Source organism: Melozone crissalis, unplaced genomic scaffold (assembly GCF_028551555.1).
Source record: "Melozone crissalis strain CALT ecotype California unplaced genomic scaffold, PUWL_Pcris_2 ptg000018l_1, whole genome shotgun sequence".
In the NCBI taxonomy this organism is placed as follows: Eukaryota; Metazoa; Chordata; class Aves; order Passeriformes; family Passerellidae; genus Melozone; species Melozone crissalis.
The window spans coordinates 31,500,737-31,525,025 of NW_026535796.1; the positions used below are offsets into that span (position 1 = coordinate 31,500,737).

A 24,289-nucleotide genomic window follows, 5' to 3' on the forward strand; every position below is an offset into this window, starting at 1 on the left:
GAGCAAAATAATAAGCTGTGAGCAGTCTAGCACTAGCCAGTAGTCTCAACTAGGTATTCAACTTCAGAGTGCATGCATGCCTGTGGATCACTCCTCAGATGAGCTAACAAGACAGTCCTATTATTCCAGCAAGAATATTATTCAAAGACATCTTCCAGAATTTCACAACCTTACCAGTGTGCATTAAACAGCAACAGAGAGATAGATATGTGTTCTGAGGCATTTGTTTCTTCCTTTTTGAAGTATGTGCAGTAACAACATCTTGAATATTTTCTTGGAAGAGAGCACAACAGCCAATCACTGCAGAGGCAAGAAAGGAACATAAACCTTGGCCAGAAGACATTTGGTTTAAATTCCAGTGTGATCATAGCTACATGATTTTTCTGCCTCAGTAGACAAAAACAAATTTCACAGAAAAGACAAATAATATCATTGCCATGGCAATTTTTTCCCCAAAGAAGTTCTTTTATATAGGGGTTATATAGTGCATCTTCTTGTCATTGTAAAATCTGGGCCCGAGAGATGTTATCCATCCCAAATTGCAGAGAACACAAAATGCAAGACATGCTGAGACAATTCCACCTGCAGATATGGGATAAACAAACACCAGATACATCATACAATAGGTGATCAACACTTTGATCAGTTCCAATGATGTGATAAGATCTTTTACTTTAGAAATTGGATCACTGACTAAGGTTTAAATCAAGACCTGTTCAACTCTTATCCAGCTAAACTCTCAGACAAGGTTCTTCATACCTTCATAACTTCTTTGTGTTCCCTCATGCAGTGCTAGTTAAGATGGATTGATGTGGTGATGCACTGAAGGTTATGAAAAGCAGAGGGATTTCTGCCCAAATCCTACACTGGAATCTAGATCAGACCTAGACATTCATCTCTCTCCATTACAAGGAGAGGGCAGATCCAGCTCTGGGCTATGATGCCAGATTTTCTTCTTAAGTCATCACGTCACAAACAAAAGGCAGAAAAGACAGGAGCTATTGTGTTCAGTGATGACTACTGTTGAAGGCTGACCTAGCAGATCAAACAGAAAAACAATGCATAAAGGTTTCAGCTTCCTTTTGTCTGAAAAAAAAAAAAAAAAAAAGACAAAAGCACCACACTGGTAACAAGATAACATGTCAGTCAGCAAGTGGGGAAAACCTGTCTTCCTACAATAGCAGTTGTAGAACACACAAGCAAACAAGAAGGTGCAAGGAATTTCTGGCACAGAAAAGCTTTATTAGGGTGCCAATTCCAGAGTCCACAGCTCTGGTATTTTACCAAAGCAGGATGGCTACTCTGTCCACACCTTTGTGCACAGCCTAAGGTACCCAATTCTCTTCAAGGTGACTCTTCACCTCAGTATAACCTTTATTTGTTGTTAGTCAACAGCAAGTACTCCTTCTTCAGCATTTATAATGCACACTTCATTTCTTCACCTGAATGGAGCAAGGCAATCACACCAGTCTGCAGTTACACAATGCCCATCTATCACCCAAGATTCCCCTTTGCAGTGCTATGCTCCTTTCACGCCTACTTCTTTTTAATATTTATGGATATACAAAATATTTTTCTTACAAAATTTTGTAAAGAAAGTCTCACTTTAGGATTCTCTGGTGTTTTCCTTCATAGGGAAGAAACCAGAAAAGAAACTCCACTGCCTCTCACTGTCTCCAAACTAATTGCTACGTAATAATTTTTGACAAGAAATAAACAGTATTTACATATATATACATACACACATATACTGATAAAACAGAGTTTGTGCATATATATAAAAAGATATAACTGATTAAAGCCATACAGACACTACACAGGTCCTGGATCTGTTTCTGGCTCCAGCCTGACATTCTGCAATACAATGCCTGTTTTGGTTAGAGCAGCTCCTTCTGCAAAGGTTTTTAATAAATAATTGTAGAGTAGCCAGCCCTGGAGGCAGCCAAGGAGCCTCTGCAGAGCTGGCTCTGGGAGCCCCAGGGCCTCCAGCACAGCAAGTCACCCCGGCTCAGTCTGCTGCCTCACAAACTGGAATTATCAGTTCTGCCATATGACACACCTAATGCATTTTTAAATGCTTATTTCTAATGATGCAATCTAAACCCCAAGAGCTACTACTATTAAAAGATTAACAGACAGTCAATTGCATGTCTCTCAGGTAACTTTTTTTTCTCATTTCTCACAATTGTTTTTTTTTCCAATTTTACCTAAATTACTAATGCCTCAATTTTTATCAACATGTTTGAACAACAGCATGATTGACCAGCTGCCTCGAAATGATATTTAAACTGTCTTTGACCTCCAGCTTGCACAAAAAAAAAAAAAAAACTTATGGTTCTATCATAAAGGATATGACAGCTGACATGACAATAAGGCAGACTGCAGTGGGAAAACAACTTGGTAGTCTTCTGATTCATTTATTATTATTCAAATGTAATGATTAATTAAATCCCTACCAATACTCCTACGTTAAAAAAGAAATCTCTGCTTTGCAATTATTACCAGTTGAACTGTTTCTTCACTAGCTCAACCTAAACAAAAGGACACACTGCAAAAACTTTCTTCTAGAAATTTAAACTTCAGCAAACACATATTTTATTAATGAAATTACTCCATCTTTAATAAAGTATTCAGAACCTAAAAAGAACTGTCCAAGACTAATAGATTCTTGATTTATACTAAAAGAAATACTGAAAAAGACTGTACTCAAATTAGCAAATTGAATTTAAGTATGGAATCAATCAAGCCAACATAAGGCAAGTAAGTGGAAAATTATGGTTACTCTTTTTTTTCTCAACAAAAAGCAGCTAATAAAAGTCAGTATACCAAAGGCCTTTTAAAAAGTATTTTACAATTAAAAAATCATGCTTAACATTCCTAATGCCACCACACAGAAGGGATTTTCTCACCCTCATACAAATAACATTATCTACTGCTGGAAAAGAGGTTATCAACCATGGTAGTAGTTTGCAAAAAAACATCACAATCAAGTATTGATTTAATTCACAGAGAGACTGGATTTATGCTATGTTACTTCAAAACGAGTACATTAACTTATCAATATCTCCATGTATACACTTATAACGTGCACATACAACTCTGGATACATTTAAATAAAACCACAGTAAAACACCACAAAAAATAACAAAAAACACAATCCCAGAAACCTATCCATGTTTTGTTGCCCAGTTATTAAGAAGTGAAAGCACTGAATTAGAGGGAGACTCCTACCAACTTCAGGAAATCTCAGGTTCACCTAAGAAGTTTAAGGCTCACTGTTTTTAGTTCCCAAAACAACAGCAGGGTTTTTAATCAAATACATATGAAGTTTAAATACAGGGAAAAACACTCTCTTCTCACGAGTACACATTTGAGAAAATGAAATAATCTGAAAGACAATATCCCTATAGATACTGTAAATCTACAATTTCTGATGTCAACAGATGTTGCATAAAAGATGTCACAGTACTGATTATTGGGCCATTAAAATCACAGTTCTTTGGTCAAGTGTCACTTTAGGGAAGTTCTGAGAAAAGCAAGCACTCGGAAACAGATTAACTTCTCCAAGAAAGTTTTGCATCAAAGCTCTGCTTTTTAACTTTTATTTTTTAAACAACAACAACAAAAAAATTGTCCACTTAGCAAAGTTAAGTTGTTACCCTCTTACATTTCAGAATACAAAACTGAAAAAAATCCCTATTAAAAAAAAGACAGGACTTCAGCCAAGTATTCAGCTACTTATTGCTGTAGTTGTAACTCAAGTCCCTTGAAAATCCCTATGTTTTGGTCGTTTGTAGCGAAAACATGTTTGGAACACTAGCAGCAATAGAAAACTCCTTGAAAACCTAGACGTAGTTACACTGTTGAGTGAAAACCAGCAGAAACCATAGCCACTGGAACATAATAAAGCATCCTGTAAAAGTGAATTGGTAGCTAGAAAAATGGTTGGTTTAAAGTGCTATCCCAAAGCCATATGTGGGCCACTGCCAGTAAAGAAAAGTCCATTTCCCCCCCACCCAGAGCCCAGAACCACAGCACTACTAAAAAACATAATGAATGCAGTCTTCACTCTGCTTCAATGCCTCATCTCCCCCTCCCTCCTCCCACAGGTAGAATACAGAAACTTGAAATAACTGCTGATTCCAAATTTAGGTGATATGCACAAATATACTGTTGAACAAAGTTTGGACAGCGAACAGTACACCTGAGTTCAGTCATACAAACTAGCTTTTGTAAATAGGATTAGACGAATATATCCATGTCTCTAATATGAATCTAGATGTATTTTCTTACAAAATGCATTAATAGAAATATCCAGGCAAATACATACCATACAATAGCAAAAGCTTTAAGCCCCATTTAATAAGATGACTTTCTGATTAAAAATAGAAGGCAATTAAGATTTACTCAAAAGTACAATTAAGAAAAGCTTTCACAGTGCAATATTGAAACTGTCACAAAGTTAAGAAAATACTGATATCAAAGTACAATCACAATGTTAAAGTAGACAAAACTACTATACAAGGGCATATCTTGTAAAATTAAAGGGAATGAACACAACACAGGGGACATCTCACGTCCCTGCTCTACGCATCTCATTTCCTAGTCTTCAGAGTCATTATTGTGTCTTTCAGACATCAGTAGAAATCTTGGTAAAACTGAGAGGTTCATTCTTCTTTGTAGACCAGATTTCAAAGCCCGGTTACTTCTTGAAAACATGTTCTTCATCACTGCACAATTTCAAAGTAGTGCAATATTGCCATGATGTGCTGAGGCATGAACACATAACCTGTGTACAGTGCCATTCCAACAATGGAAACTAGCATGGAATCTGAACTACAGTTGAGGAAAAAAGCTCTTGAAACAGAAACCACAGAAGACATCACAAACTACAGCATTAAAACTTTTGTTGTTACTATCTTATAACATTATGTTTCTGAAACAGACACAATCAACTGTATTCAGCAATTACAAGCCTGAACACTGAAAACCCGAATGCCAGTAGAAGCAATCAGCTGAACTGCAAAGGATGCCTTGCAAGTTCCCCACTGCCTTGTCAGTGACACAGGAGGACAGACGAGAGCATGGGAAGTGTGATGGAGAACAGAAAATGGGCACTGAGAAAACACACGTTTTCACATTCATCTTCTCAGATGTTGAGCAAGTCTTGCAGAAGCCAGTCTCATTCAGCCAAACAGAAAAAAATCAACCACCATAAAAATAAAAAACAAAACTACAATAATATGAGCAGCTTTACTGAATAAGAGCAACACCATTCTTATTTGTGGATGACTGCCTTTTTAAGCAGACAGCATAAGATGCTTTCTAACTACTTCACTCACAATGCCTCAGAGCATCAGCATAGTTTTGAGGCAAGGTGTGTACTTAAATAAACACACTCATTAGTGCTTTACTATAGGAGGTTGTGCTGCAAAATAAACTTCATGTGAAGCTATCTGCTAAAAAATCTGCAGATAACCACTTTATTAGCTGAACTCATACCAGGGAGCTTTTGTAAAACGTATATAGAGAACTGAGACAATAGCTTATAAAGTACATGTACAGTTGGACTTCAGAGAACCTCTAGGGCTTTTGAAGTTTTACCTAAACAAATTTTGGCATCACAAGAGACAGGAAAGCCCCCCCCCCCCCCCAAAAAAAAGAAGGGGGGGAAAAATGCCTTAGGTTTTAGGTTTTATATTTTTTAGATTCTGCACTGCTTTTGTGTGTAGTTCTGAGCTTCATATCAAGGGATGGTAAGCTCTCTTCACAGAGTAGCTAGACAAAACAATTCCTTTTCTAGCTTGGGACCAAGGACAACTGATCCAAATTTCAGGCATAAACAATGTGGACTGAAGAGAGAAAAACAAGAAGGATGGGACTTCATAAACTAAAGCTATAACTGGACAATTAACTCCAATATGCTAATGGAGCAAAACTTATAAAAGTGAGAGACCTCTCTTTTGAATGGTTGTCCCTTTTGTGGCCATTTTGGGTTCATCTTGGGTGTAGCCCTGGCTGGGCTCTTGTACTGCCCAAGGTGTATCCATTGAGGCCTTTTAATAAATATCTGCTTTATTCTTTGACTCTGTCTAGCCTCTGTTCTAGGTCAGCCTTGACAAGGCAACACAAAATGAATAAAATAAATCCGTTGATTCCATCCAACTGCCTGCAGAGATTCAGTAAACTTAGCCCCAAACACTGTAAAACACACTGGAGATTAACAAGCATGATAAGGCCAGACAGCAGCACTCAGTTTCCACAGGTGAAACCCGAGGAGCTGTGCGTGCTCTGTGCGACCAAGCCTGCACAGCACAGGCGTAACATGCGCTCCACGCCCAACTCGCCCGCGGCACAGCACAGCTATGAGTGCACCTACTGGAGCTGCCTGGTGTATTTATAGTCCCAGAGGATTATACAGTGAGATACTAAAATGAAGGTCAGGCCATAAATCCACATTTCCATATCAGTGCTCGCTTCTGATACTGTAGCACAGCCACGCACCATCAGTTCCCAAGGCCACTGTGCCCGCACTGCATCCATACAGCGCCAGCCATGACCCACCTACGGCCAAAGCATCCAGCTTGGGGACAAAAAACATCTTTGCTGATCTGACATCAGAAGTGATGTTTGTGCCACTCTTTACATTTGTACCTTATGTGGAAATTACAATATGAACATCTTATGAAAATAAACATCCACACGCTTTCATTTACTTAACTATTTCGCACAAGGTAAAAACGAAAAAAAAGTACTCAAGACTAATATAATTGCAAGGAAAACAAAAATTAGATTTTCTCAGGGATACAGGCATGGCATAAAAGGAAGAAGGTACATTAACACAGAATACAACATAAGAGCCCCTACCTGCACAATTGTGCACAGTAAGTCTATAAAACATACTACTTCTCTTTTCCAGTAATCGCCATTTCTACTGACTAGAGACAGGAAAAAAGAGACTGATCACACTGCTGTAACTTGGGCAACCGCTTTTACATAAGAAATGTGAGTTTCTTTACAAAACTAAGCAGAATCTCAGCAAAAGCAGCTTCTTGCTACTGCTTATACCCATCTCTATGTTCATGTTTTAATTAATTTCTCTCTCTATCGCTCAGCATTAACTGGAGATGGCTCACGGTCACTCATATTGCGACATCATTTTAAGTCAAGAACAAAAAAAACAGAGAAAAATACTTGTGATGCCACAGCAATACTTAAGAAAATGCACTGCCTGTACGAAAGGGCCAGGTAAAGGAGCAAACCTATAAACAGTCTTTATAGAGACGCCTTTACATGAGCATCTGTCAAGTTCTTCCACTGTAAAACAGCCAAGCAAACTTATCAGCTCGAGGATTAAACAGCCACGTAATAAAAGCCACGTGACAAAGCAGCATGAAAGCCTAGGTTTGCAAGGTCTTGCAGCGTGCACATTTACTTTCCTCTAGGCAAAATACAAAAGAAATCATTAAAGACACTTATCCTTAACAGAAAGGTCGGGATTTCAGTGCAAAAGCCACAAATGCCGTAAATCCAAACATATAAATTTATGCCGGACAAGAAACTGACTGGGCTGCCCGACGCCCGGACACAGCATGTGAAACATGCCGGTTTATTCCCAGCGAGGTTTACTCCCAGCCCGGGCAGGATGTTAGTTTGTTATGGTGAGGAGCTGAGTCCCCGCTAGCAAGGGGAGGTCAAGCCTCGGTCCCAGGCGGAGGCTGCCGCTCCTCCGGCCGCGCTCGGCGCCTCAGGCCGGCTGCCCCCGGCCCCGCTCCCCTCCCGGCCCGACTCTCCGCCGCCCCCAGCAAGCCCCGCCGGCGGCAGCGCCCCCAGCAGGACCCCGGCCCTGGCGCTCCCCGAGCTCCGCGCAGGGCCGGCGGAGCCGCCACACCCGCCCGGCGGCCTCGGGGCAGCCCCGGAGCCGCCGCCGGACACAGCGCGGCAGGGAGCGGGGCAGCCCCGGCCCCGCACTCGCACCCGCCCCGCCAGGCCCGGCCGGCAGAAGGATACTGAAGACGGTGCGCTCCCAGGGCTCCAGCATGTAGAGCGCGGTGACCAGCAGGTACTGGTAGTACAGCCACGACATCTGCTTCCACGCCGAGCCCAGCGCCATGGCGCTCCCCCGCCCGCCAGCGGCCCCGCGCCGGGCCCAGGCCGAGCGGAGGCGGGAGCGGCGCTGCCGGGACCGCCCTCCCCCGGCCCCGCCCCGGGCCCGGGCGGCCGCGGCCGGCGGCGAGGAGGCGCCGCGGCCTGTGCGGCTGGCGCCGCGGCCTGTGCGGCTGGCGCGGGGCGCTCCCGGAGCGGGGAGAACGGCAGGGACGCGCACCGCTTCCCTGTTCTCCCCGCTGAACGCCGACATCGGGCCCGATCTGATTAAATTATACGGCTGACCCTGGAGCTGGTAACCTCCCGGCCCGAGTCACACCGAGGAGATGGTGCTGCAACCTACTTTCTCTCATCCTGTTTAATCTGAATTGACGTTCTGGGAATCGCCAAAGGGCCAAAGCCAGTGCTTGGCAGGGCCTAAGGAAGACATATTAAAAATGATCTGCACGATTCTTCAACTTCGTTCAGTTGTCAGAGGGTAAAACCCACCCAAAAACGTGGCTCAGATAAATGCGACCTTAAGACAGGCCAGCCTTGACGAGATTAATCCATATGAATACCTAAGAGGTGATGAATCAGCTGTTTACCGTGACTGTTCCTAACGTTGCGCTACCCTAAGGCAGTGGCAGCCAGAAACCAGAGATTCCCAGAGACTGGTTTGGGACTGTGTGGTTAGGAAGGCCCCTGGCAGTTGATGCTGGCACTGTGGAAGGCACGGTTTGCAAACCCGCTGGAAGGGGATGTGCACAATCATCAGGCACCTTGAATGAGCAGAGCGCGTGCTGCAACTTCCAGGCCCTGCGTCCAGGCCAGTAGTCCAGACCACACATTCCAAGTGTGCACAGCACAGAGCAGAAACTGGAATTGACTCACTTTACTTACTCTGCTTAGTAAATCAATTTACAATTATGTCACTGAGCGATGTGATTCTGTCCTTGTAGCTGTCCCACCCCTACCTTCACCTGTGCTATTTATACAATGAAAAATAAGGAAGTACAACCGTAGGAGAATGCACTTTTGAGTTACTTATACAGCTGCAAAATACAACTACAGGACCAGGAGATAACTGGAAAAGAAAAGCAGCTGGCAAAGAAAACTAAAGAGTGTACTATTTTGTGTGGCAGAATTTGAAGTAGGATTTGATTCACCCTGAAGACATTTAGATACACCTTATCTATGGAGATTTATTTGAACACGAGGAGATTACTACCCTGACATAACTGCCTATGGGAGCTGTGGCCACTATCCAAGTCTGCTGTTGCTTGTTGCAGTCTCTGCTGGAGGAGTCCTGTGTTGGTGTTGCTGCTTGAGTAAACTGGTAATCATGAAAGGTGCCTTTCTGTATAAACATGCCCAAAGTTCAAGGACAAGTTCAATAACTAAAGCATTATTCCCATTCAAAGCTGCAGGAAGGGTATCAACATGGAGCACAGGGGTCCAGTCCTCTCTGTTCCTGTGATTCCTAACAAGATGCTCTGCAATTCAAGTGGTAAGGCAAGCAAAATTAAGGACCTGGGATGAGAGGAAAGGTAATACCTAGAGGCATGCCAGCTTTACAGTCTTGTACACCTATCCTAACCCACCAGGTAGGTGGCCCCTTACACTTTTTTGGTATGGTGCATACTCATGAGAGTTTTTTTGCTAGTTAGCCCCTTATGGAAATAGACATTATTCCTCTGTACAGTTTCCCCTCCTTCACCAGCTCCATTCTACCCCTGCTTAGGGACTGTCATCATGTAATTGTTTTTCCTGATACCACCTGCATCAACACTTGAGCCCTTGAACTACATTCTCACATGCTCATGTTTCCAGCAGGTCAATGCAAACATCCTTAACCTGGCACTACAGAGAGCCTTTCTGTTTCATCTGGAATGCAAAGAGAAGTAAATCAAGGCCAGCATGCTCCAGAGCACAGTCCATATTACCTATTACAAGTATTCCTCCACACTTCTACCAAGAAACAGTTCTTCATATATTCAAAATTTCCTGTGTACACCTCTTGGCTCGTGGCACACAGTAAGAATTTATCCCACAGCTATCTGATACTGCAAGTTAGATATTTCACTCTTGAGTCTCAATGTACCTACATTCAACAGCAAAGATGAGATTGAAATCTTGTCTCACGCATCCCCCAAGCCTCAGAATCAGTAGAGCTCCATTTTGTTCCCAGGTTGCATATGCAGAGGAAGGCACATCATACTGACCAACCACAGGTTCAGCAGCTGCATCAACAGTTCTCTACTTCATCAAGCAGAGGTTGTTTCTGCTGATTTGAGAATAGTAATTCTGTGTTTTTCTTATGTAATCCTGACAGAAGAACCAGCATTTTTATTTCTTCCTAATCTCATGTAACAGTATAGAATGACTGTGTAGATCAGTAAAATACCACATCAGGGACTACAAAAGGTAACCAAATAGTTACTATAATCAATGGCACAAAAGATGTTATTCAGGTTTCTACCTTCTAAATTCAAATATTTCTGACAATTCCTTAAAGCACATATAACTAGTTATTCCTAGTACTATAACAAGAAAAAACACAAAGATGAGATTTTTTTTCACAGACCCTTGTTTAAAGTACAGTTAAAAAAATATCTGGCTATAAGAGATGCTACAAATAAAAAGTAAGAGTTTGCCTCTAGGGCACACACCTGAATGAAGACAGAGAAGAATCCAGAATTAACAATACAGTGGCTTCATAGACATAAATACCAAGTACAGAAGCTCTTTGTGCTTCCATAAGGAAGCTGTAAATGTACTAAATAAACAGAAAAAGCAAACTAGTTTTATGGTAATAGATCTGACTGTGAATTTCTTCTTAAAATGTATCATCAAAAGGAAAAACAACAATAAATCCAGTACTTTCTTCTACTACATGTATGTAAATATACATATTTGTCACACCTTCCGGCTAGATGGTGACAGTGGGGTGAGGACAGTCCCCCTCTTTCAGGGCTCTGCAGGATCCCAGCTACCAGTGGAGGCACAACGCAGAACAAAAAGGCCACAGCAGCAGCTCGGGCCTGGGGTGGCACTGGGTTCCTTTATTTGATGTTACACTCCCCGAGCCTCAGGGTCCCAGGCATGAGCTGGGGCAACCAACAGCTTATAAAGGGGGGCAGGTCTCAAGGGAGGACACAATGTTCAACTAATCAAAAGCACTGGGGGTGGAACACAAGGGCAAGGGATACAAGGGTTAAAAACTGCTTGGGACAGGAGGGGTCAACAACTGGATGTGGGAGGAAGGGGTTTGAAATTTGGCAGAAAAGTAGCTAAGTAGCGAAGAGATAAACCAACACCTGGCTCAATTGAATAACAAAACAAGGCTGTGTCACTCTAAAAGCAGGGGGAAAAAAGGTCCAAAAAACTACCAAACAACAAATCAAACAACAACCTGCAAAATAAAAACACACTGCAACACATATTTATATGTATAACATTTAGCTGTGTTACTAGGCATTACTAGGCATGTTGATTTACCTGATCAGTGGCAGAACAGTCTATGCCAGCAAAACCAATATAAGCTCATCTTCCAATCAGTATAAAGAAAAGTCTCTTTTTTTTGAGATCTTAATGAACCAAAAATCCAAATATCACGACAATTCTTCATCAGTGTCCTGGTTTTGGCTGGGACGTGTTGTTGTTATAGTGCAAGAGTTCTATTGTCATTACATTGCAAGGGTTCCATATTGCTAGAGTTTCATACCTCCTTGATGTTTCTTGCAGGCAGCTCCTCCAGGCACTGACTCCTCCTTGTCCTCCCCTCAGCCAACCGATCCACTCTTTCATAGCACTCTTCTGATTGCCTACAGCTGTGGCCTGTTAACATCAGGCCTGCTCCTAATCCTTAGTAATTGGCTCAGCTGCAACTCTTTAGGGGGGTAAGTTTACTTGTTTACTTTCTGTACTACCTTTATTTACTTATGTTCTATCCCCCTACAGGGACGGAGTTCATATTCTTGTCAGTAACTTGGATTTAGTCTGAGAATAATGTTCTCATGAACACCAGGATGTTTTGGTTGTTGCTATGTTAACTACTACAGTCTAAACAACAGCCCCTGAGCCAAAGTTAACCTCTAGGTGAACAGTCCAGCCAAAAGTTATCTATATAAAAGTACTGTTATATGTATTCATTTATTTGCAAACCTTTCCATATCTAGAAACCTGGGAATGCCTTACTAGGGGTGTATAGGATTGAAGACAACTCCCTTGGTTCCTCCTGGAGTCCTGATGAGTGTCCCGTTCTCGGCTGTTTTTGATGGCCTGGAAAGGCTCGGGAAGGCCTTGGGACAGCCCGCGCTCCAAAGGACGAAAAGAGTCTTCAGGTTTTTTCTCGGTCTTCAGTGTTTATTAGTGTTTATCTACAAGATTTTCTCTCGGCCCGACAGAGGTCTGCACAGCACGCCAGCCATGGACACACTGTCTGCCTTCGGGGCAGTCACTTATCTTTATACCCAAAACTACGTATAAGATATTTACCTATTTTCCCCAATGCTTTTCACCCTTATTGACAAGTGCACTTTTAGTAAGAACCAATCCCAAAGTGCCACCACCACCACAGAAGATGGAGGCCAAGAAGAAGAAGAAGAAGAACAGGACACGCCCCAATTCCTCCATCTTACTTCTCTAGACCCCCCTGTACCGAAATTCTAAAACCTGTGTTTCACTCTATAATTAACCTATCCCTTCACCATTTATCCCAGTGTGATCCTCCCATCCTCATACAGGTGTCGTCTCCTGTGCAGGATCAAAGTCCAGCCACCAGACACTTCTGGCAACATTCCAGGACCTCCGAGCCCCCCAAGGGTTATCTCGGTGTCTCTGCACATCAGGGCCAATGTGCTGAGATCCCACAGGTGAGGCTTTAGGGAAAAGCCAATAGAAGAATGAAATTAGAAATTATGTCAGCTTGTTTGTTTAACAGCATACAATCTGGGCTACTTTCACAGCAAAGTCAGGGAGCCTGGATGCCTGCAAGGTGGACACACCACTGGAGCTCTGTTACCGGGCATGGTTCTCCAGTCCTTGGCTGTGACAGCTTCTCCCCACAGCTGATGTTTTGAGGACTCAGATGGTCAAGTAACAGGGTAACTAGTGATGTATCTTAATCACTGTAGGCATTCTTCCATAGTAACAATTAGGTGCATTGCTTATCTTCTCCTTTTGTAATTCTTTGCTAAGGATTATGTGCATTGCATAGCCTATCCTTTTGTGATTCTTTGTAGTTTTGCATTATAGTAAATTACACTGTTCCTTAAATTGGTGTTTGTGTCTGTGTTTCTGACCCTGCTCACTGGCAAAACACTAAGAGGCACTTAGGATAAGTCAAGGACTTTTCAGTGTCTCATGCTCTGCCAGTGAGGAGCGCCACAAAAAACTAGGAGGGAGCCTCGTCAGGACAAGTGAGCAAAGGGATATTCCATACCCTGGAATATCATGCCCAGTGTATAAACTGGGGGAGTTACCTGGAAGGCAGATGATCACTGGTCAAGGACAAGCTGGCTCTGGGTCAGCAGGTGGTGAGCAGTTGTGTTGTGGTGGATTGACCTGCCTGGATACCGGGTGCCCAGCAAAGCTGCTGTCTCTCCCCTCTGCAAATGGACAGAGGAAACACACACAAAGGTCCATGACTTAAGTATTGGGAGAGCTCACTCACCGAATACCATCATGGGCAAATCACACTGAACTTGGGAGCATTACCTGAATGTATTACTAACAAAATCAGAGCAGGATAATGAGTACAATAAATCTTAATTTTCCCTAACTCACCCTGCTTCTTGGGCTCTACTTCCTCTCCCACCAGAAGTGCAGGGAGACAGGGAATGGGGGTTTTGGTCAGTTCATCACCCATTGTTCCTGCCACTGGTCCAGAAGTCCTTCCCCTGCTCCAGTGTGAGGTACCTCCCACAGGAGACAGTACTCCACTAACTCCTCTAACGTGAATGCATCCCACAGGCAACACTTCTTCCAAAAATGTTCCTTTGTGGGTCATTTTTCCAGAGTGCAGTCCTTCAGGCACAGCCTGCTCCAACGTGGGCCTGCCACAGGGTCACAAGTTTTATCAGAACACCTGCTTTAGTGTGGGCTCCTCTTGCTGTGCATCTGCAGGTCCAAATTTTCCTCCCCACTGGGGGAGGGGGTGGAGGGGAGTGAGCAAGCAGTTGTGTGGCCTAGTTGCCAGCCAGGGTAAAACCATAACACAGACCACGTGTGCAAACCTACCAAGAACAACAGCCTATTGACATCAAACATTCTGACTGAATGTTGTTTATCCCTTGCTAGAAAATAACCAATGCAGCTATGGAAAATCAGTTACTATAAAGTGTTTATTCCAAGAAGCATTCTAATACACACTGAGATGATGAATGGATAGTATATATACAGGGAATGATCATAATATACAGATCTTACATGGTATTTACAAAATATTTCATCCCCAATGACACAACCTCCCAACGTTGGGAATGAATATTGCTCTCATATACACACAGTTAACTGTATGCCTTGTATAAACGTTGCAAAAAGTCCAACCATTATAAAGTTCTCAGATGAAAATGCACATTTTTAAGACCACATTTTCAAAAAGGCGAGTATGCCTGCATTTCTAACACTTCCCACGCTCTTAAAAACAGTACAGGATTTTCCCCCCTGCATTTCCACATTAGGAGTGGCTGGCCAGAACATTGAAGAAGTGAAAAACTTCATCTTTATCCATTACTGCTACTTCAGTTGAGCATTCAGTACACAATACTGGGTGATATATTTCCTCTTCTTCTTGATTTGATTGTATAGAGTCAATTTCTTTGCTGTGTTTCCTTTTCTTACTTCTCTTCACCTTCTTTCTGTATTTCAGAATTTCCTCTTTGTTAACAACGCAGTTCATCACAAACATTGCTCTGTACTGTGTTTTGTAAGATTCATGTCTATGGAGAAGAGAGAAAATGCAAGTCATACCATTCATACAACACTGCTTCCAAGAAATCTGTTACCATCACTGGGTATGGGATTAAAGATAGGAAGTAACATGCCAAAGGGCTGAAAGCCAAATAAGCAGGAATTTTATAAACAGAAGTCACAGCTACAAAAATAATAAAAACATAGAATTGCAGCCATCTGTTGTTTTTTAAGGCATTTTTAAAATACTGTCTGTTGCTGAAAGAAACGCCCTGGAGTACAATGGTATTGGTATTGCAGAATTATGCATTGCTACATATACCTCATATTAGTAAAGGATCAGGAAGCTGTGAGTCTAAATGACTCATCTGCTGGCAGTGACATCCTACAATGTCATGCAAGTCTGAAATTCCTTATTTATAAGTAATATCATTGACATATCATGCTAGAAGCAGCATGTCTATAATAAAACATAAAATTTCAGCTGTCATCAGTCTTAACAACTGTATATCTGGAGTATGTAGCAGAATTCAGTACTGTAGTTCAATTTAACACAATGTCCCTCAGGCTGCAATTTCACAGCAGCCTGAATGAATACAACAGTGGCTGCAGAAGTCCAATCCGGAATTCTGCTGGCTTATTGCTAGTATGACACTGTGCTGAGCTATTGCAGTGGATTAAACCCAGGAAAGACCAGTCTGACAATAAAAATACAGTTTTCTGTTAGCTTAGCAAATTGAAATGCTTAACTACAGAAAATGGTCAAGGAGTACCAGAGCCAGCAAAGCCAAAACAGAGAAAAACAGCAGTCAGTACTTAGATGATTTCAGGCTGCTGTGGAATTTCATCCTCTATCACCAAAAATACTCAGTAAATGACAGGTATTTTATTCCTCATTTCAGAAGATTTCTTTCTACTTTACTTCCACTTCTAGAGTCCTTTACTTAGCACAAGTCAGCAGCACTAACTACAGTGCAGTCAGATACTGAATAGCAGCAAACCATACTGTGGACTCTCACCTAAATACCTTCCTGGCACTTTTAAATGTAACTGCACTCAAAACCTAACTGCTGAGACTCAAACCAAGCCAGAATACACTATCTTTATTTTGCTTAATCCTCCTTTAACAAGACATTTTTAGACAAAAATAACCTAGAATAGTTTTATGCCTCCAAACATCAAGCCAAAATATATATTAGATAGGTATCTCTAAAATCCCCAATCTTCCTGAAATGCCTGTTGAGTCTTCACAATTATTGTTTTTTTTAAAAATTTACCTACTCCACTATGCTAACGTTCTACCCTATTCTTCCCCATCTCCACACTGCAGGTTAAACTGATCATCACTCTTACAAACCAGCATCTAACCCTAAATCTGACTCACATCTACCTGCCTTCTCGTTGTTAGGGCTACCTTGTGAGACAGAGTTGATAAAAATCCACAGATCAAACTGAAGATGCTAACAATACTACTGACGGAGAAAAAGAAATGACAAAAAGACCCCTTATTGTTCACTGTTACCTCTGGCAGTCCAGGCATAGTGTTGTCATGCAGGCAGGGCAGTTCAGAACAGCATCACTGTTTGGAACAGCTGCAGGCTTTGCCTGCCTCTGCTGGGGTGCTCTTCTCTGGTTCCGGTACCTACCAATTCGAGAGAGGAGGAAGCAGAGACAAAAAGTGAAATTACATGCCCTTGCTGTTGGTCATAATAATTCAATGTCAAACCTCTCTTTGCATTAAAATTCACCAATTAATACTTGGCTCATTCTGGACACCTTTTGCATTAAGTCAACATAAATGAGAAGGTGAGGGGAAAACACACACCAGTATCTTTTGATTTACAGAGTATTTTCATTTGGTGAGGCAAATACATCTAGAATGAGAATTTGTGCCTAACAGCCCTCTCCTCTGAAAAAGCAGGTATCTCAAGTACCATCTCTGCAGGCAACATTCATTATCTTAATCAATAAATTTAGATGGAAAATTTTACTTCTGCTGCAGCAGTCATTTTTCTACTTCAACCTTCAAAAAACCCTCAACAAAGTACCTTTGTATTGTTCCTGTTTTCTCTGCACATTTTGTGGCTTGCTAAGTTCAAAGTTTTCCAAAACCAGAAATTCACTATTTATCAGGAACAAATATTAATCGGCAATCAAATTATCTTGCAACAGTTTAATTCATAGCATGGTTGTTTAGATGAGGTCTACAGAAAAAACTGGCTTAGAGAATTTTGAAATCTTGATTTTAAAAATTTTAAAGTTTTGTGTCGTTTTGAAGACTCAAGTTCTATTACATACACCCAAAACATTTTACAGGCTTTTAAGTTTCTTATGCTTTAAGTTTATATATAAAAAATAGTTTCATATAATGGATTTTACAGCATTGGCTTTTTCTCTACATTTACCATGTTCATTTTAAAATTTTCAGTTGATATTAAGTATCTTACAATTCAAATATTTATGGTTGCTTACCCTCTCCTCTGTGAGTCTACCCACTCTTGGTCTCTACTGTCTTCCTCTGGGTCATACAGCAGCTCATCATTGGAGAGAATCCGCCGTTGCTGATGTTTTCTGTTTTTCCGGACATCCTGTGTATCTGGAAAAAATGTGCAAGAACATATTCCATCCATCAGACACAGATTATCAAAATATACAATTTCCGATTTTCAATTTCCATCCTTGCAATAAATCTAAACTGAAACTTACATGCCTGGCTCACCTCTCCTCCAAGTGCATGACCCCAAAGCATTACACTGGGATACATCATAAAATTGCAGGAGCTATGCTGAGATGATATAGGCTGATAATAACCTCAAAAATGCTGCCTTCAAAAACAGCCTCCTGACCCCTCATCCCCTCAGAGAATTTTACAGGATCTGAGAGAGTACGCGGCAGGATAAAGATGCCCTCCCCTTGCCTCTGTCATTTACCTATTTTATCTTCATCCTCTGAATCAGAATCAAAGTAAATGTCATCATAGTATTTTGAAGTGCTGGCAGATCCAGTACTTGAGGAAGTACCTACAGGTGAAATTAGAAGTGGTAAGAACACCCTGCTAAAAGGACAGCAAGCATATAGCCACAACAAACCCTTACTTTCAAGTTACTCTGTTCAGAGTGCTCTGTTCTACCTGGGTGTGTTAAGTAACAGCGCTCCCAGGTTATTCCCACACCCCTATCACTCACATCACTTGTGTTACTTCATTTACAGGCATTCTCAGAGCAAAGCTACTCCCTTCTCCCTCAAAGATGACCTCAGGTACCATCTGAAGGACAGTTTCTCCCAACACTTCTTTTAGACACAGAGAGCACCACCATCATTCTGTAGGGCCTGTCTGTGCCCTACAGAATACACAAGACATTTTTAGTCATGTGAAAGAAATACAGGTGTGGCACATTGTTTCACAAACTTTGATTACAATAAAATTCACTAAAAAAGTCCCCCAAAATTTCAAGGCCACAGGAATTCAAAAATGCCAACATGAACTGCCAAGCAGTCACAGCCACTCTGCATCACAATTCCTATTCTGTGCTATATGGATGTGGTGATGTAAATACTGCTACATAATCTTAACTATACAACCAAAACCTAAAGATTATTTGGCCACTAACACAAAATTCAGTATTTCATATATAAGCAGAAGTTAAGCTTGATCTACCCATTTCGGGTGATTTCCATTTGCCTTCCATAGTCTTCATGGTGGTGTTTAGTTCTGCTTCCATCTCCTTTTGGAACTCATCGTCGCTGGAAGACTCGCTCTCGCCAGTCAGGCACTCCCGTATCAGCTTCCGCTTCTGGTCAGGAGTGCCGTGCAGGAGCACGTCCACCTCATCCTCGGAGCTACGAACAGCCAAGCGGTACACACCCAATTATTACAAACAGGCTAAAACGTGGACATAGTCACTGGGGAATGAACATCCGAATTGTGTGGGTGCACGGGAAAGCCCTTACTCCTATGCTTATGGGCAATGTACATATTGAAACACTTTATCAGCTTAGGATTATTAAAACTCTGGTTTAAACGCAAAGGAGCTAAAGCCGACGGCGCGCGGCCTGCCACAACGCCCCGGCAGCTCTCGCTCCGCGCAGGGAGCAGTGCAGTCAGAAATATAAATACGCCGGTTTCATGGAAATCGCCGCGGATGATGGAGCGAGGCCGAGGCCGGTCCTCCTGCACTCAGCGGGCCGCCCGGGCTCGCTGCCCACGCCAGCGTCACTGCGCGCCCGGGCCAGCACAAGCCAGGCGGGGAGCGGGGCCCGCCGCCGCCGGCCCGAGCCCACCCCCGACCGGCAGCTCCAGGCACCTGCTGAGCGCTCGCTCCTCGTCGCTGGGCTCCTCCACCACGTACGGATCATCCTCCTCCCGCAGGCGGCTCATGGCGCCACCGCTGAGCTCGGCCCTGCCCGGCCCCTTCCGGGAGGCCGGCAGCTTCCGGCGGCCGAGCCCCGCCCCGCCCCGCGGGGAAAGGCGCCCCCGCCGGCCCAGAGCGGCGCCCGGCGGCTCCCGGGCCGCCCCGCGGCGAGGAGCGGGCAGGCTCCTTCCCTTTACTCCACCGAGCTGCAGGTCCTCGAGTCACGCTTGAAGCACTTTTTACCAGAGTTACCGAGCCACAGTTAGAGCTTTAAGAGACACACCCAATACCAAGAGGCTTGGAAAAAATTTAATGAGCTAGTAACACTCAACAGCGAGGACTAATCTAAAAACTGTTCCCACATCCTACTTAAAATATTTACAGTATTGTTAACTATATATACATTGTCATCGTTGTCCCTTGTAGTCTATTTATAGATGAGTTCCTTAGGAATTATACCTGTTATATCTAGAAGATGAACAGCACAGTATTGGTGCAGTAGGCATTGCTGGGAATACTCTCTGTACTAGCTAAGTTGCCAAGACCCACTGGGCACTGGGCATCGAAGCCTGACGTGATGGGTACATGAATCAAAGCACAATGCAAACTTCTCTGCCAGTGCAATGTTTTGATGTGCAAGGCAGCAAGGTAAGTATACAACACTGTGCAATTTACCCTATCTGAGAGAAACAAAACAAACCACACGCCTCTGTGTGGCAGTACAGGGCATCTGTAATTGACTTACAATGATCTGCATTTTCAACCATACCATTCACCCAAACTTTGCTGCTCCACTGAAGGCCTGCAAACAGCATATATTGCTGATAAAGCAGAAATCCCACTGTGAAGAGTGATTCATCAAGTAAAGCCTCATTTTATGACATTGTGAAATCACACAACATAGCAGCACCTCTTGGAAAAGGGTCATAGTTCAAGGAAGAGAGACCAATCAAGACAACTAACAATACTGGATTCATAGCTCTAAGTCTTAAGTCCAGTTAGCAGAATGAGATCCTCTTAACACACTCCTTTACAGGGGATACCTTCACTTTTTTCCTGAAGCAAAACATTTTATCTGTGTGACAGTGGGGCAGTATTACTTTTCACTGATTTTTTTATGCACCTTCTGAACTCCCTTCTGCTACTTTATTTCCCCTTTCTCAGAAGAAACCCAGGAAGTTCTCTCAAATCTATTTCTGCCAAAGAAATTGCAGAGTCAGCCACCAAGCTCAAAACAATTTAAGTACAACACTGGGTAGGAAAGTCACAGACAAACAGATAAAACCTGAGAATGCAAGTGAAAAGTACTGGGCGAGTAGTGTCAGACCAATCCAATACTTAATCAATGGTTTTTACACGATGAATAGAGAAAAAAACAAATTAATCTAATTTACTAGAAAATACTAAGCTTATATATGATACAGTGTCTGCATCATTTTAGAAAAATCACTGATTTCATGGTTTATTTTACAATAATTGGATTAGTCTACAAGTTAAGGCAAACATACTAATGCATCTGCTTTTCTTTTTAAATCATAGTTATAAAGGTTACACAAAGTTCTCCAAAATTTCTAAGAAATGTTCACAATTGAAAAAAAGATAAGTTTTTTGATATAAGTACATGGAAAAAAAACTAAGACAGTGTATACAATGCCATTATAGTAACAATATTCAAATATCTAATGGTAATATTTAGGCCATTTGAACAATGTGCTTCAAATGGTGATCTTCAGAAATTACTTACAAAGGTAAATAAGATTGCAGCCGTATCATAGTATTCATAACATGAACATTATTATATTGGCTATTTTCACAAAACCCGAGCATTTGGTTTCTGAACAATGAAAGCGTATAATGATTAAATAAACATGAATATGTATGTATAACAAGTATGCTGTTCATATAGTCTGGAGCTACTTTCACATGTTTAATTCTTTTGAAAGAAGAAGCTTGCTTATGTGCACTTTATCAAATGTTTTCTCCAGGGAATTGTAAATGCCTATTTAAAGTCATGAAAACAAAATCCAGAGGAGGGCAGCCCTTGTTAGTGGGAGGACGGACCGTAGCTTATGTGTCACCATTTAACACTGCCAGGCAGCTCTGCAGAAGCTGTAAGTTACCCTGTAAAAATAAAGAAAAATATCACCACATTTGTCTTCTTTCTTTTAAGCTTGTGACATAACAATGTTTTTTAAATAGCAATGACAACTAAAGAAGAATGGACAGGTTTTGAACTTATGGAAAAATATGTGTAACTTTTTTATTGAAAGTTTTTTTGAATGTAGGAATATAGTGTCATGGAAATAAAGAGAGCCAATCTGAGATTCAAAAATAAGCACTTAACACCCTTTCACATTTCTTCCTAGAGGTCTAGTCTGGCCACAAAATCTATTCACTGCAGAGCACTCTCTCAGCAATGAAATTCACAGTTGCAAAGTTTAAAATATTTTATATAGCAGGGCCATTGCTCTGTTTCTAGAATGAGATCCCCTAAGTCTAAGTATTCACGTGTTACTGAATACTGTGAATACTGTATTCATCAGCAAATATTAAACAATTCATAGCACTCGGGATCTCCTCACTTACAGCAGCCATTTGAGCTGACAGCTTTGTTCAAGGAGGAGGCCCTGTTAGAAAGACAGCAGACTGACTGACATGCTTAGCCAGGTGATTCAGCCATCGAGTTTAGCCATTACAGCTGGAGCTACAGCAGTGATTATCAGAACATTAACTCAACTCTAAGCCAAGCTCTGGCCGCCTTTCCAAACACAGTTTTTAATCTTATTTAAAGCATTCTGGCTCTACCATAAAAATATACACACTGGTTTTCAGGTATCTGAATGAATTTAGAGAACTGATACTGTTTTGATTTAAGCAGATGTGATTAATAAGCCAGAATTTACTTTGCAGGAAAAAAACACCACCAAAACAACTCAGTATTCGTATGTTCATTCATGTATGCTTAGATCACTTTAAACAACTAGCTATTCACTATGAAATACCTGTACTACATTTGTTCCCAAATCTGAAATCTCTATGTAAGAAAAAAATGTTGGGCTGTTGACAGTGATAAGAGTAATTCCTATCAGGTTCAGATAAAACGCAGGAACAAAGCAGTCTGAATGCCCAGTTATGAACATGGAAGAAACTGCTGACTTCTAAAATAATTTCTGGAACAAAAAAGAAACGTATAAAAAATTCAGACACACAAAAGCATGTAAGTATCTGTGATTTCCACGCCTTTCATAAACAGTCCACAGAAGTCCTTAAGAATTTGTAAATACTCCTTCAGTTAAAAGTGCTCCAATGACTTGTGATAGATAAGCAGGACATTCATCTTTCACCCCCAAAAGCTAAAATCATAATTCTATGCCCACTTCAGGTTCTTATAATCCAGATTAAGCAATTAACTGATTTAAAGGCTTAAAAACAGATTCCCAGTTATGCCTACTAAATCCTTCTCAGTCTTATCTAGAAGGCAGCAATATCAGTTACAGCTTCAACAGCTTTTTTGTCTCTTTATGTCTAGACTGGCAGAGGACAGTGACAAGGTATTTTTCAGAATGCCTGTAATTTGGTGAAATGAATAAATTCTATATAAGCAAGATACATGAGGACATGTACCCATCTTTGTGGTGTACAGGATTCATAAATGTAAGGTCTCTGCTACTGAAAAGCTGATTCTTGACTATAATGATCTAATGAATTGAAAAGAATACTTCAATCTGAAGTCTTCAGTCTTCAAATGGCATTCAATCTGAAGTACACTTATGGGCTGCACACATCACCTGTAACTAAAGTGTGACAATAACCTTTTGGCCATCTTCTTACAGAAGCATGAAGCAGATTTGTAATTTACAGACCATTATGTAGCACTCTAAAAAAAACAGTTACCAGAACATCTGTGCTGGGCTGGGGTAGAATTAATTTTCTTCTCAGTGGCTAATATGGGGATATATTTTGGATTTGTGCTGAAAATTATGTTGATAAAATAGAGATGACATAATCATTCCCAAGGAGCTCTGACTCTGCCTTTCCTGCTTCTTGTACTGGCACGCTGGAGAAGTGGCTGGGGGTGCACAGATGGGAGGGGACACAGCTAGGACAGCTGACCCCAAGTGACCACAGGGATATTCCAGACCATATGACATCATGCTTAGTATATCATGTGGGGGAAATAAGAAGGAAGAGGGAGGCATTCAGACTGTTGTCCTCTCAAGTCACTGTCACACATAATGGGGCCCTGCTCTCCTGGAGATGGATGAACATCTGCCTGCCCATGGGAAGCAGTGAATAAAGTCCTTGCTTAGCTCTGCTTGTGTGCATGGCTTTTGCATTCCCTGTTAAACTGTCTTTAACTCAACCCACCAGTTTTCTCACTTTCCTGAGTTTTACTTGCCAGCTGAGGTTAAACCATCACAACATCTTTTACACCTCAGTCATTTCCAGACTAAGCCAGCCAGTCTACTCAAATTTTCCAAACAGGCACATAATTCATTGTCATTAGATCAAATTTACAAAGTTCACAAGAACCACCTTATTTAAATTATAATAAATCAAGGACAATAGAAACTGTGAACCATTACTCCTTGTGGCTGCAGTATATGACATACTTGACTTACATCACTACAGCTTGAGAAAGTCCAATACATTCAGATTCAGAAAAGTGTTTCTTGCCAGCTCACACTCCTAAGCTGTAGATACTAAAATTATTGGCAGAATCACAGTGACACAAACATCCTTTTCAGGAAAGAAAGAATTACTGACAAAACATTTCAGCAAATCCCTTAGCACTGCATTTTGCTTACTTCCTTCTTCTATTGGCTCCAAACAGACATCTGTTGCTAGTACACAAGAAATTCTTTTTCCAAAAAACGCAGAGAGGCAAGAGTATATATGTTAGTATTTGTGGAAAATAAATGTTTCTGTTTGTTTAC

At 41.7% G+C, this 24,289-nt stretch overlaps 3 protein-coding genes across 3 annotated transcripts in view; all 3 read right to left on the minus strand.

Annotated features, from left to right (window-relative positions):
- Positions 1-3,554: 3,554 nt before the first annotated feature.
- Positions 3,555-8,163, minus strand: SPTSSA (serine palmitoyltransferase small subunit A). The gene is made up of 2 exons (XM_054275546.1): positions 8,011-8,163; positions 3,555-4,831 (listed from the first exon to the last, which is right to left on the minus strand). The coding sequence occupies exons 1-2, from the start codon at positions 8,111-8,113 to the stop codon at positions 4,728-4,730; spliced, it is 207 nt and encodes a 68-aa protein (XP_054131521.1). The 5' UTR covers positions 8,114-8,163; the 3' UTR covers positions 3,555-4,727.
- A 6,251-nt stretch (positions 8,164-14,414) lies between these two features.
- Positions 14,415-19,399, minus strand: EAPP (E2F associated phosphoprotein). The gene is made up of 6 exons (XM_054275733.1): positions 19,305-19,399; positions 18,659-18,840; positions 17,931-18,020; positions 17,473-17,596; positions 16,523-16,642; positions 14,415-15,029 (listed from the first exon to the last, which is right to left on the minus strand). Exons 1-6 carry the CDS (start codon positions 19,376-19,378, stop codon positions 14,768-14,770), a joined length of 852 nt encoding a protein of 283 aa, XP_054131708.1. The 5' UTR covers positions 19,379-19,399; the 3' UTR covers positions 14,415-14,767.
- Positions 19,400-19,580: 181 nt separating this feature from the next.
- The window catches only part of SNX6 (sorting nexin 6), a 29,638-nt gene continuing 24,929 nt past the window's right edge, over positions 19,581-24,289 (minus strand). The window contains exon 14 of the mRNA XM_054275954.1: positions 19,581-21,473. Within this exon, the coding sequence (XP_054131929.1) occupies positions 21,420-21,473 (54 nt within the window). The 3' untranslated portion in view covers positions 19,581-21,419. The remainder of the gene's footprint in view (positions 21,474-24,289) is intronic.